The 13630-nt window shown below is 50.7% G+C and overlaps 1 protein-coding gene across 1 annotated transcript in view; it reads left to right on the top strand.

Moving 5' to 3' along the window:
* The first annotated feature begins 6313 nt into the window (after nt 1-6313).
* Nucleotides 6314-13630, top strand: part of IRS1 (insulin receptor substrate 1) — a 52686-nt gene continuing 45369 nt past the window's right edge. Inside the window, exon 1 of the mRNA XM_057417062.1 lies at nt 6314-10018. Within this exon, the coding sequence (XP_057273045.1) occupies nt 6405-9995 (3591 nt within the window). The 5' untranslated portion in view covers nt 6314-6404 and the 3' untranslated portion in view covers nt 9996-10018. The remainder of the gene's footprint in view (nt 10019-13630) is intronic.

The following is a 13630-nucleotide window of genomic DNA, read 5'->3' as shown; positions in this document are numbered from 1 at the left end:
CCTCATGGACTTACAAAACTCCCTTCCTCAGTCAAAAACTGCTTGAGACCATTGCTTTAAGCCATGCAGAGACAAAAATTATAAATCAGATAAAAGATTCTGTAACTTCCCTTTTGAAATTCATGCTCCAGGCAATTTTGTCAGTGGTGAAGGAGATAGAACTAAAGCCAAAAAAAAAAAAAATGTCTGTGAAGCATTGAAACCTTTCCTGAACATATTACAAGATGTTAATCTAAAGATAATAGATGCAGAGCTGAAGGTTGATCAGTGTAGTCTGGGAATTATCCAAAAGTATTGCTTAGCTTCCTGTTAGTTTAGCGATACTTCAGTGGGATATCCATATTCCCCAAAGGAAAGTGGAGGAATGATTTTTTATCTTTCCTGGCTTCTTTAAACAGAGAGATACAAAGGTACATAGGGAGGTAGAAAAATACAAGAAAAATGTGATCTGTATGAATTAATAGTGTGTTGTTTGGTTTTTTTGTAAGATGAAAGTTGCTTAATAAATCACTAGGACATAACTTAATGTGCTCTAAATGCTGATATGAGTAAAACTTTCATACATGAACTGGAGAATGCACTACAGAAACAACTCCAGTAAGTGAGGTATGGAAATGATGACTGATTTTTGTAGTTCTCTTTACAGTGATACAGTGGAATACAGATGTTAACCATCAGATATGCTTACTGTTTGTAATGTAATACGTTTGAAGGCTCTAATTAGCATTCCATATGTGTTGTTGATTTGCCTCAAAGAGATGACAGTAGAAGTTGGGGATGTAAGATCTCTTGTTTCGCATTTCCACTGTAATCATGACATTGCTACCATTGTTTTAACAGAGAAATTAAAAAACTTGTTTACTTAAGTCATTATTTAACTAGCTTAGAATCAACCACACTGTTTTTGAAGGTGGAGTTATGCAAGCTTCATCCTTTCTGTTGAATGTAGAAAAGTAAATACTACAAATGAGCTTAAACAAAATATACAATCAAATCAACCATGGAATAAAGCCAGACCATGAATGTGTCATTGTGATGGACAGACAGCTGGACTCTTCCCCATAGTGCCCAGTGTCAGGACAAAAGGCAATGGGCACAAACTGAAATATAGAGAATTCTGTTTAAATGTAAGAAAAACCTTTCTTGCTGTGAGGATGGTCAAACAGTGGAACAGGTTGCCCAGAGCCATTGTGGAATCTCCATTTGTGGAGCTATTAAAAACCCAACAGGATAAGGACCTGAGCAACTTGCTGTGCTTTACCCTGCTTAAAATGGGGGTTGGATTAGCCAAGCTCCAGAGGGCCCTCGTGGCCCATTGCCTTTTGTCCTGACACTGTTTTAGGAGCAACTGGGAACATTGGTTAGAGTAAGCAACTTGCTGGTCAGTTGGGGAGGAAGAATTAAGAATTGCATTGATGAAGCTGATGAACAAGTTATGCTGCTTTTCTTGCAGGCTTACAGTGTTATAACTTCACCCTTGGAGTATGTTTCTTTCAGTTTGTATCCTTGTGAGTTTTCAGTGCACCCTAAAAGTCTAGAAGAAAGTAATAAAAAGGCTAATGCCCCGTTAACAAAGCAGTCAGGTACATAGAAAAGTGAGCAAAGTGCATAGAGATGTGTCAGGAGAGGAAGGCTGGGAAAAAAAAGCAATAAAAGCAGTGACAGCAGAGGGGTGAAAAAAGACTAACAGCCTATGACAGTCATCTGAAAAGTTAAATGAAAGGGGGCTTTTGTTCCTACATTAAGGGTGCATGTTTAATCTTAACTCCTACTTTCAGTCTATTTTTCATTCAAATATATTAAGAAAACCATGAGGAGCTAAAAATATAATTTATCCAAACCCTCTTTTTTTTTTTTTTTGTAGGTAGCAAAGAGTCTATGTATGAAAGTGACTTCGTGAGAAACTAGTCTTCATTGTAATTTAGAGGAGCACTACATCTTTGAGTGTTCACAGTGGCTTTCCTGAGATGTGTTTCCACTAATGCAGCATTACCAAAACACAAGTTTTGATAATCTCCTGGCCCTTACCTATTTCCTCTGCCAGGTTCAGTAGCAACACAACAGGAACTAATTGTTTTAAGCACTTTGTGCCTCATGGGATTTTGCTAAATTAATCTTCAACCACTTTTTAAGGCAGATAAAAATAGGAACTTTGATCCTTATCTGTTCTTACCTGTTCTACTCCTTTCCCTTCTGACATTAAATAAACATATTGACTCCAAACGAATTATTACTTTCAATATATTCTGAGGTGTGTGATCTGAACTTGGAGATGAAAGGTACTGCAGAAAATTGGCTGTATGGAATATAGGCTTTGGACACAGATACTATAATAGCAACCTCCATTTTGTTCATCTTTCTTGAAGCTAAACTTTTCATATGAAGGGATAGGGATGTACTGTGATAGCCATGGGTATTTATAGAGGGAATGTCTTGATTTTTCTGCCGGGATATTCTAGTGTGTTAACCCCTTTGCAATTAATTGCACAGCCTGAATGCTTAATAGCTTGCTTGCAAAGCCTGGGGAGTATTTAAATAGATAAAGCAAGGGTATGTTCTTCTCTTCGGTGTGCATGCTTGCGTACCTTACAGAGAAGCTTCGGAGCTTTGGAACTCAAGCAGCAAGAAAACAATTCCAAGATGTAGTCTGGTATGATGCAAACTATCTCTAAAAAAATAGTTTTCAAAATATGCTGGAAGTATTAGTTATTGCCTGTTATTTCTGCTGGATGAAGGATGTAAATCTGTGGTTTGAAAACAGTTCTGGGACATTTACTGAATCTCTTTAAAAAGAAGATATGAACAACCAAATTTCATTTTATCTGCAAAATCAGTTATTATTGATAGAGGGTGTTCCCAACATGATTGAAGCACATTTAAGTACACTGTCTGCACACATACTGTGGACAGGACATGGTATGAATGGAATGAAGCTGTGTGAGAGGAAGTTCAGGTTGGACATTAAGAAAAGGTTCTTCATTGAGAGAGTGATAGGTCACTGGAACAGGATCCCCAAGAAGTGCTCATGACACCAGGTCTGTCAGAATTCAAGGAACATCTGGACAATGCTCTTGGTCATATGGTTTAGTTTTAGGTGGTACTGTTACAGGAGCAGGGGGTTGGACTCTATGATCCTTCCGAGTCTCTTCCAACTTGAGATATTCTGTAATTCCATAGTGCAAATCAGATGGTTGTTATCCTCCATCATGAAATCCAGTTACATTATGGATCAGTGTATCACTTGCAAAGGGAATGGATGGGACAGAGAAATATAAGTTATTATTTAATATTACTAACCTTACCTATGTGCAAAATATTTAATTAAAAATTAAAAACCCAGTGCTACATGTATTTTGTGCACAAACGTGCAATCCCATGCTTGTGGAGGAACAGAGGAGGTTGAGGAGCTATTCTCTTGCTATAGGACCCACTGCTTTTCTAGCATGTGCAGTGAAACGTGTGTATGGTGATGGTGCCCTCTGCCCGCAAAACATACCTTGTCATTAATGACAGCCATAATAGCTGATGTAACTGTGCCTTGAGGCTGCAGTTCTGTCCATGGCATGGGCTGGGGGGAGCAGCTTTCTGTCATTCTACTTGTTGAAGATGGCAGCATGTTTCATGTGTAGTAAGCATTATCTCAAAGTATGTGTAACAGATTTACTTTCAGTACAAATACTTGGTTTTGCCATAATGAACTACAGTGTGAAGTGGAGGAAAAAAAGAGATGATATAGGTTATTGTTATAGCATGGATTAGTATTTTTTTTTCTCATTCTTTGTCTCTTACCAGCTAGACTCTGTTCCTGTGTCACAAATTGTCATCCTGTGTTTGGTAAACACTTTAAACAATGCTGTGGTTTATGATGTTATTTGTAGGATAGCACAGGAGGATGGCTTGCCATGCTGCCTGTTGTCCTGTCTGGGTTCTCCAGGATTTTTTGCAACAGTTTCAGAGGACATTTTCATCTTTTGACAAGCTAACTTCTCAAAGAATTGTACAACCACGATCTCCCTGATAACAAGCTTTGTAACGCAGATGCATTAGAAAACCCTCTCACTTATTTGTTCCATGTTTGGACCTACATAAATCCAAACAATAGTATGATTTTCTATTGTGTCTACCCTGAATTAGGACTGAGCGTTGCTACCACGCTTTCACCTCCAACCAGCTGGGGAACAGCCTGTTCTGGTAGGACAGTGCCAGCATGTCGTGGTTTAAACCCAGTCAGGCAACTTGTTCACTCCACTGCGGGAGGGGTATCCAGGGTCAGGTAGCAGGAGAAACTGAGTTAGGAAAACAAGTGAACAGAAGATAAAACCTGCGAGCAGAGATGAACTGGGACCAGTTTGAACTGTCCTGGAGATGGCAGCGTTGAGCAATTTATTTTTTAGACTTGGCTTGCAACACCGGTTTCCTACTTAAGCGGTAAGTTATGCGTACGGTACATTTCAGCCCTGTAAACAGCAGATCACGTTGAATATTCAGTTTAATTTAGCATATAATGGTTCTGGGAAATACGATTAACTGCTTGACACTACACGGGAGAAACTCCTCTGGGGCACTTCCCTCGGCCTCCCCGCCGCACGCCATGGGGGCAGCACCCAGCCTCCCGCTCCCCGCCAGCGCTTTATTCGGGGAACGAGCGCGTTGGCAGAGCAGGGGCCGCGCTGCTTCGGGCCACGTACTAGCCGGAAGCGGCTCCCACGGAGCGGAACGGTCCCCAGCCGGGCAGAGAAAGAGGGCGGGTACACCCGGACTGCCACCGCCCGGCCGTAGGCCCCAGGCGGGGGGGCCGGGGGGAGCGACCGCGGCGCCCTTCACGGCGGCCCGGGAGCGCGCGGCTGCCTCGCCCTCAGGTGGGGCGGTGACGGTGGTTCTGCAGTCAGGCCTGTCCCGCCGTGCGGGGTCGGCGATAAGGGCTGCGGGAAAGAAGGCAGGAGGAGGCTTTCCGCTTCGCCGGGCCCGCCGCGGCGAAAGCAGCCACACTGCAGAGGCCCCCGGCAGCGGTTATAAATAACATGCCGCTGAACGGCGTCTACGCCTCCTTACTACGCGCCGCGCCTCAGCCTGGCCGGCCGCCGCCGCCGCCGCTGTGACTGACAGGAGACAGCACCAATGGGGGCGCGGTCCCCGGCGGGCGATGCGGCGCGGGGCCGGGCCTGGCGGTGGCGGCCCTCGCGGCCGCGCTGAATGAGGGCAGGGAGGGAGGGAGGGAGGGTGGGGAGCGCCGGGGCGGGCCGCGGGGCCGCGGCGCTGGGCTGGCCCGGAGCCTGGCGGCGGCGGCGGCGGCGGCGGCGGCGGCTCTGGGGATGGTCCACGCACTGGCGCCGTCACGTGTTGTTCTCCTTGGAGTGAGCCTGAGCCGCGGCGGCGGCGGGCGGAGGGGGCAGGACTGGCGAGCGCGGCCCCCGCCGCCTGTTTCAGTGCGGGGCGCCGGGAAACTCAGTAGTGAAGAAGCCGGCGGAGAGGGAGTAGCCGCGGCGGTGCCCGTTCCCCCGCCGGCCTGGGGCACGGGAGGGGGCCGCGCCGCCGGCCGCTGAGGCGCTGCAGGCTGGAATGAAGAGGAGGAGGAAGAGAGGATGTTCCTTCGGCACTCGAGCTGCCTCCCCTCCCGCCGCTGCCGGGCTGCGCCGTGCGTGGAAATGGCACTTTCTCTGCCTAACGAGATGGGACTGAATGGGGTCGCCAGCCTCCTCCGCACGCCCGAGCGGGAGAAGCCGCAGCAACCTCAGCGCTGATATTTGGGGAAGAGTGGGGTTGCGTTGTGGGCGGCCTTTATTTTTTTTTTTTTGGCCTTTTTTTTTTCTCTTGGTTTTCGCTTTTTTGGAGGAGAGGGGAGAGGGGTACGCAACGTGTATTTTTGGGTGCAAACCCCGGACTTTGCAAAACAGTCTCCGCCCCCAAGAGGATATTTAATCTGCAACAGAAATCGCTACTCGCGGAGGCAAACTTGAGCGGGGGAAGGGGCGCAGGGAGCGGAGGAAGGACCGCCGCCCGTTCCCGGCCCCAGCAGAGCACGACCCCCGCAGGGGAAGATGCGTTTCTCTTTCCCGGCGGCTGCTGTTAGGACGAGACTTTCGTCTGGACTGATCGGGACTGGACTTTTTAAGGACGCGCTTACCCATCTAAGGGCGATCTGGGCATAAACAGCAACGCAAACTCTGATTTGGTGCTGGAACCTGCCTCTGCCACTGAACAGCTGCTCTCACCCTGTCTCTGTCCCTCCCCTGTCCCGTTCTCAGAAGAGGATCCTGAGCTATTTTGCTGCCTTTTTTTTTTCTTTTTAAATTGTTGTTGCATGAATTGCATTTTATTTTAGGTGGTTGCCTTTTCTAGCTGGCTTGGTTGCTCTGGGGTCTTGCGGACTGCTAGCTGCAGTAGCAGCTCCACTGCATCTCGTCATGGCTAGCCCCACAGATAACAACGAGGGCTTCTTCTCAGATGTCAGAAAGGTGGGTTACTTGCGCAAACCCAAGAGCATGCATAAACGCTTTTTTGTGCTGAGGGCAGCCAGTGAGTCTGGACCCGCACGGCTGGAGTATTACGAGAACGAGAAGAAATGGAGACATAAGTCAGGGGCCCCCAAGCGCTCCATCCCACTAGAAAGCTGCTTCAATATCAACAAACGGGCTGACTCCAAGAACAAGCACCTGGTGGCCCTCTACACCAAGGACGAGCACTTTGCCATTGCAGCTGACAGTGAGCCTGAACAGGAAAGCTGGTACCAAGCACTGCTGCAGTTGCACAACAGGGCCAAGGGACACCACCACCTCCATCACCATCACCACCATCACCACAGCGATGTCACCTTTGGAGGCAGCAGTGCAGGACTGGGAGAAGCAGGTGAGGACAGCTATGGTGAGGTAGCCCCTGGCCCAGCTTTTAAGGAAGTTTGGCAAGTAATTCTGAAGCCTAAGGGCCTAGGCCAGACAAAGAACCTGATTGGCATCTACCGCCTGTGCCTGACTAACAAGACTATCAGCTTTGTGAAGCTGAATTCAGATGCGGCTGCTGTGGTGCTGCAGCTGCTCAATATCCGCCGCTGTGGTCACTCTGAGAACTTCTTCTTCATTGAGGTGGGGCGCTCAGCTGTCACTGGGCCCGGTGAGTTTTGGATGCAGGTGGATGACTCGGTGGTGGCACAGAACATGCATGAAACCATCCTGGAGGCCATGCGAGCCATGAGTGAGGAATTTAGGCCCCGCAGCAAGAGCCAGTCCTCCTCAAACTGTTCTAACCCCATCTCTGTGCCTCTCCGCAGTAGGCACCACGTCAACAACCCTCCGCCTAGCCAAGTGGGACTCAGTCGCCGGTCCAGAACTGAAAGCGTCACGGCCACCTCTCCCGCCGGTGGTGGAGGTACCGGTGGCAAACCCAGCTCTTTCCGAGTTAGAGCATCAAGTGATGGGGAAGGCACGATGTCAAGGCCTGCCTCTGTGGATGGTAGCCCAGTTAGTCCCAGTGCCAACCGTACCCATTCACACAGACACCGTGGCAACTCCAGGCTCCATCCTCCACTAAACCACAGCCGGTCCATCCCAATGCCTTCTTCACGCTGCTCTCCTTCAGCCACCAGTCCAGTCAGCCTGTCATCCAGCAGCACTAGTGGCCATGGCTCCACCTCAGACTGCCTGTTTCCACGAAGGTCTAGTGCTTCAGTTTCCGGCTCCCCTAGTGATGGTGGATTTATTTCTTCTGATGAGTATGGTTCCAGCCCGTGTGACTTCCGCAGCTCTTTTCGCAGTGTGACCCCAGATTCATTGGGACACACCCCACCAGCTCGGGGTGACGAAGAGCTCAACTACATCTGCATGGGGGGGAAGGCCACCTCCTCCTGCTGCAGCCTTGCAGCCCCCAATGGCCACTTCATCCCCCGCACATGCCACCCGCAGCAGCAGCCCCGCTACCCTAGCACGCCATGCTGTCCTCGAGGTGGTAGCGAGGAGGTTGCCGACTTGGAGAAGGCATTCAGGAAGCGGACTCATTCTGCAGGCACGTCGCCCACCATCTCCCATCAGAAGACACCCTCACAGTCTTCTGTTGCCTCCATTGAGGAGTACACGGAAATGCTGCCTTCTTACCCCTGTGGTAGCAGCCGGCTGCCCTCCTACCGTCACTCAGCCTTTGTACCCACTCATTCCTACCCAGAGGAGTGTCTGGAGATGCACCACCTGGATAGCAGCCATCATCGGACCAACTCTGCCCCGCACACGGATGATGGGTATATGCCCATGTCACCCGGTGTAGCCCCTGTGCCCAGTGGCGGGGGGCCCCCCAAGGGTGGAGACTACATGCCCATGAGTCCTAAGAGCGTATCGGCGCCACAGCAGATCATCAACCCTGGCAGGGGGGGGCGCCACCCTCCAGCCACGGTGGACTCCAATGGCTACATGATGATGTCCCCCAGTGGCAGCTACTCCCCTGAGAGCGGCTCTGCGGGCTATGGCAAGATCTGGGCGAATGGTGCCGGCCACCACCCAAAGCTCTCTGTGGAGAGCAACGAAGGGAAGCTCCCCTGTGGTGGCAGCGACTATATCAACATGTCCCCAGCCAGCGGCTCCACCACTAGCACCCCGCCTGACTGCTACTTCGGGGGCGTGGGGCAGCCGGGCGTTGAGGAGGTCGCCGCCACAGCCCACCACAAGCCCATCTACTCCTACTTCTCGCTGCCGCGCTCCTTCAAGCACGTGCACCGGCGGGGCGGCAGCGGGCCGGCGGTGGCGGGCGAGGAGGGCAGCCCTCAACCCCGCATCGCTCTCGGCTCCGGCCGCCTCCTCTACGCCGCCGAGGACTCATCCTCCTCCACCAGCAGCGACAGCCTGGGTGGCGGTGGCACAGAGGGTGGCCCCCCGCTGCAAGCGCAGTCCCCGCGCAAGGTGGACACGGCCGTGCAGACCAAGGGCCGCTTGGCGCGACCCACGCGGCTGTCGCTGGGCGGCCCCAAGGCCAGCACCCTGCCGCGGGCCCGGGAGCAGCCGCCGCTCCTCCTGCCCCCGGAGCCCAAGAGCCCCGGCGAGTACGTCAACATCGAGTTCATCGCAGGCGACAAGCCGGCCTTCCCCTCAGCCGTCCTGGGGCTAGGCTTGCCGCCGCCGCCCGGCAGCGAGGAGTACATGAACATGGAGCTGGGGCCGCCGCGGGCCCCCTGCACGCCCGGCTTCGCCGCCGCACGGGCAGCACCCGCGGCCCGGCCCGGCCGAGGAGCGGCCCCCGGCGGCCGGGACTACGTAATAATGCAGCTGGGGGGCGCCGCCGTCCCCGGGGGCTCCTGCTCGGACTGCGCCGACAGCCCTTCCCCCTGCTCGCCAGCCCGCCTGCTCAGCTACGCCGACGTGCGGGCGGGTCGCTCCGCCGCCGAGAAGCCCCCGCCGGCGGCGGCGTCGACGGCATCCCCGGAGCTGCCGCGGCCACCGGCCGAGCTGTCGGCGGCACCGCCGCGTTCCTCCTCCCTGCTTGGGGGCCCTGGCGCGGGCAGCGCCTTCACCCGCGTCAGCCTCAGCCCTGGCCGCAACCAGAGCGCCAAGGTGATCCGCGCCGACCCGCAGGGCGGCCGGCGGCGGCACAGCTCTGAGACTTTCTCCTCCACGCCGAGTGCTGCCCGCGGAGCGGCGGGCGGCGGCGGGCTCGGGGCGCCCTTCCCCTGCGGCGGCGCGGGGGGCGCCGAGGAGGTGAAGAGGCACAGCTCGGCCTCCTTCGAGAACGTATGGCTGCGGCCCGCAGCGGGGGAGGCGGCTGGAGCCCCCGGTGGCCGCCGGGAGCCGGGGACCGCGCCCGCTCAAGAGAACGGGCTCAACTACATCGACCTGGACTTGGTGAAGGACTTCAGCCACCGCCGGCACCACCTCCACCACCCCGCCGAGGGCGCCGCTCTGCCGGGCGGTAAGCAGCCGCCGCCGCCGAAGCCCCCGGGCCAGCCTCGCGGGAGCGGCCACTCCAGCGACGACTTAAGCGCGTACGCCAGCATCAGCTTCCAGAAGCGAGAAGAGAAGTAGGAGCTGGGCGCCCGCCGGGGAAGGTGAGCCGGGGGGAGCCGCTGCTCTGCTCTGGCTGTTGAACAGCCCCGGGCGTCTCTGTGACGGGAGAGAGCCGAGGAGGGGCGGCCGCGCTTTGTGGTTTGTTCCCGTGGTGAATGCCGGCTGCCCCTGGGCGCTGTGCTGCCATGGGGAGGCCTGGGGAATGGCTCGAGTGGCAGGGCTGTGACGCGTCAGGTTGGTTTCGTGGTGTGTTTTGGCCTTTCTGTCTGCGGTATGTGTTAGTAGCGAGAGCGTCCCGGAGCACAGCATCCCTAAGAATGGCCCTCACCTGTCCTGCATGGGCTGGGGTGGGTTGCTTCTTGGATGCATTTGTTCAGGCGGGGATAGGATACTGTGCTTACTGTGTTGTTGCGTTTCTTTACTTTTCAGAATTGGATGTGCTTCAGACGTGTGTGTAGGGGGAAGACCTGAGTTAGCTATAGCATAGGGCTTGGAACAGGAAACTCACATTGTAATCCTAGTTTGGTCAGTAATCACTACTGTGGCCAACTATGCCAGCTTTTGCTTTCCCATGTGCAAACCATGGCTGATGGCATCTACTTCGAAGGGCTGTGATGAGTGTTAATTTAGTTTTGTTTAGAAGGTGTTTTGAACTTGAAAATGGACTTCAAAGCCTAGAGAGCATTATATGTATCACTTGTGTTTCAGCTGATACTGAGTGTGCCTGTCCCCTGCTCACAACAGTGTTGCAAACTCCATAAGGAGCGGGTTGTATGAACTGTGTCTGTGGCACTTGCTTATGTGTTCTATTTTTCCTTGTAGCTTTTAATTTTAATTTGGGAAAACAAACTTCAGCCAGGCTGTTACAGATTGATTACAGGCGTGTAAGATGAGTAGGAGCATGTTACAAGTAATGTGATGTTTCTGCTATGTGGGAACTTCATGCAGTGCATAACAAATGCATCTTGTTTAGAGCGCACAAAGTACAGTGCACCTGTGTGAGTCCTTTCCTGGAAGGTGAAGACTATTTCGGTGCAGACAAGCACTGGTAGACAGCTACACAGTTAATCTTGCTGCAACACTTGACTTCAGTAGTTTTCTACATACTTGAGCAGCAGCAATCACAGTTGTGGAAGTAGTTGTTATGAATATATGCAATGACATTAGGGGATGAATCTCATTCCACTGTTTGCATCCTAAGTGTAATAAACTTACTGTGTTGCTTGTTAGCTCTGCTCAAGGGAACACTGAGGGCTGGTCATGGTACAATGCCTGGGATCATATGTTCACAATTTTTATATGTATTCCATCCTTATAACCTGAACAAAACCAAAACAGTCTCTGAGCATTGCTACTTGGCCCTTGCTGCTGTTGCCAGTTAGAACAATGCAATATTAGGTGTTAATCTTAATGTGACCTATGAATGCCAGGTTAATTTCAAAGTTCAAGGTAGGATTTAAGATCAGTGCAGATCTTGCTGCTCTGGTTCAAACGGTATATGGTCGGAAATGATTATTTCTGTGGATACTGACAGGGGTGTGCTGGCTGTCACAATACATTGTGACCAGACTTATGCTGCCACACCCTTCTCCTGCTCTGGGATGTGCTTGCAAGAGCTTGTCTAGACTGTCTTCAGATGCCTCTCGCTATCCTGGGAATCTGTATCTGCCTAGGACAGTGTTGGTGTTACGAACACTTCAGGAGGGAATTTTTGCCAGAGGATACAGCATGTTCTGCTGTAAGTCACACTGCTTGGAGTGTCACCTTTTCCCCCCTCTGTTGTGTGCTCAGATTGGGGGAGCAAGTGTGAGAAAAAAAATCTGTCAGCATGTGGATAAATAATAAATGTGTGCAAGAGTATGAGAATGCAGGTCTGGGGGAGAGCAGTGTCATAACTGTTTACTTACACAGGCTTTGTCATCTTTAACATGAAAGCTGTGGCAGTGTTCTCCATCATGGTGGTAGGTTGATACTGGCTGTGATTATCCTGTTCAGTGGAGCATCAGGATGTGGAAGACCTGATGCAAGAACGTGCTGAAAAATATGCAGAAATTTTTTAGAGCAGTGTTGTGAAAAGTAGTGCCTAATAGAGTAATTGCTGTTTGAAGTTGGTTCTTATTTCCCCAAATTAGGATTGGACTGAGCAAGCACAGCTTCTGGGATGCTGGGCAAGAGTCAGGCTATAATTATATGGGAACTTTGTAGCCATGGTTGTTCCCTTTCCCTTCCCACTATAAAGCTGTGTTAGTTGCTTGTAGCTTTCTCAGACATTAACCCTCTAGGTGCTTATTTCCTATGCTAGGTTTCTTGCCATCAGATGAAACTTTCCTTGCAGAATTCAACCCAACTATCTCATCTGTTGTTGAGTGTGTGAAGGAGAAAAATAACCCCAACAATATTTTGTCTGTGTTAAACCATTATTACAGCTTTTTACATGCCCTCTGACCGTTTTTTTTTCCTTTGGAGGTGGAACTTAGGTTTGGACAGGGAATTAGCCCACGTAGGTTCTACCTTATGCTGTTCTTGAGAAAATCTGCCTGGAGGTGAGTGATTTACAGGCCTGCAAACAGTCTGTTTGCACATGCCTGAAAAAGTTGTTGAGCACCTTAAGCTAAACTGTGCTCCCGAAAAATCCATGTGCAGTTGTTCCTGGAGCACCTCCTTCTTGACTTCAGCTGACCTTGGTGTCTGCAGAGTTGTTTTGTCAATTCTCACTCCTCTCTTCAGCTGCAGTTGTGCAGTTTTTTTCCCCTTTTGTTAAATGTGTTATCCCAGAGGTGGTACCAATGTCACTGACGGCTTGGCCTTGGCCAGCAGCGGATCCATCCTGGAGCTGGCTAACATTGGCTCTATTGGACACAGGGGAAGCTTCTAGCAGCTTTTCACTGAATCTACCTCTGTAAGCCCTCCTACTCCCAAAACCTTGCCACACAAATCCAATACAGTATGAGCAGATGTTGTGGATATATTATGGATCCTGCTTTTGGGATTGCTGTGAGAAGACAGGGCTCCTAGAATGCACAGGGGGTTTGAAGACGAACCACTAATAGCTTGTGTTCTAAGTATATAGTCAAAAAATATTCCAAAAGGGAAACCATTAGATGTTGGCTCTGGAGGAACAGGAACATCTGTAGTAGAATAGTAGCATGAATCCAGGTATGTGGCTTTGATCTCCAAAGCTTCAAAGCAAAGCCATTATTCCCCTGCCTCATTTCCATTTTGTTCATGAGTCTGAGAACTCATGAAAGTGAGTGTTAATAACACCAAACAGAGTATGTTTAGCATGAGCAAGTGGTAACTTGGCTCTTTTGCAGCTTTAATGATTCTATTTTACCCAGTGCATGGGTGGTTTGGGTTTTTTTGGTGATGTAAGAAAACGGAATAAAATACAATGGGAATATAGTACAATGGGAATAAAGTGCAGTGGCGTCTATATGGTTGTTATGCCTTTTTTCTGCAGTTAAAGAAAAACACTACTGAGGGGAAGAGCTAAACATTTGTTTGGGTCTCATGAAAATATGCATAATGGTAAACAGGAAACTACTCATTTAATCCTTATATAATATATCTGGGTTTTTTGTTGTATTTCTTTAATACTTTTTAATAGTTGGTTTTGTTTCCTCAAGTTAAAAACTTAAGGTGAAACAACAGAA

The sequence above is a fragment of the Pezoporus wallicus genome, unplaced genomic scaffold, assembly GCF_028554395.1.
Source record: "Pezoporus wallicus isolate ANWC-B61680 ecotype Strahan unplaced genomic scaffold, APGP_CSIRO_Pwel_v1 contig_360, whole genome shotgun sequence".
NCBI lineage: Eukaryota > Metazoa > Chordata > Aves > Psittaciformes > Psittacidae > Pezoporus > Pezoporus wallicus.
The sequence above is the reverse complement of the archived record's forward strand: the minus strand, read 5'-3'. Positions and strand labels throughout refer to the sequence as shown.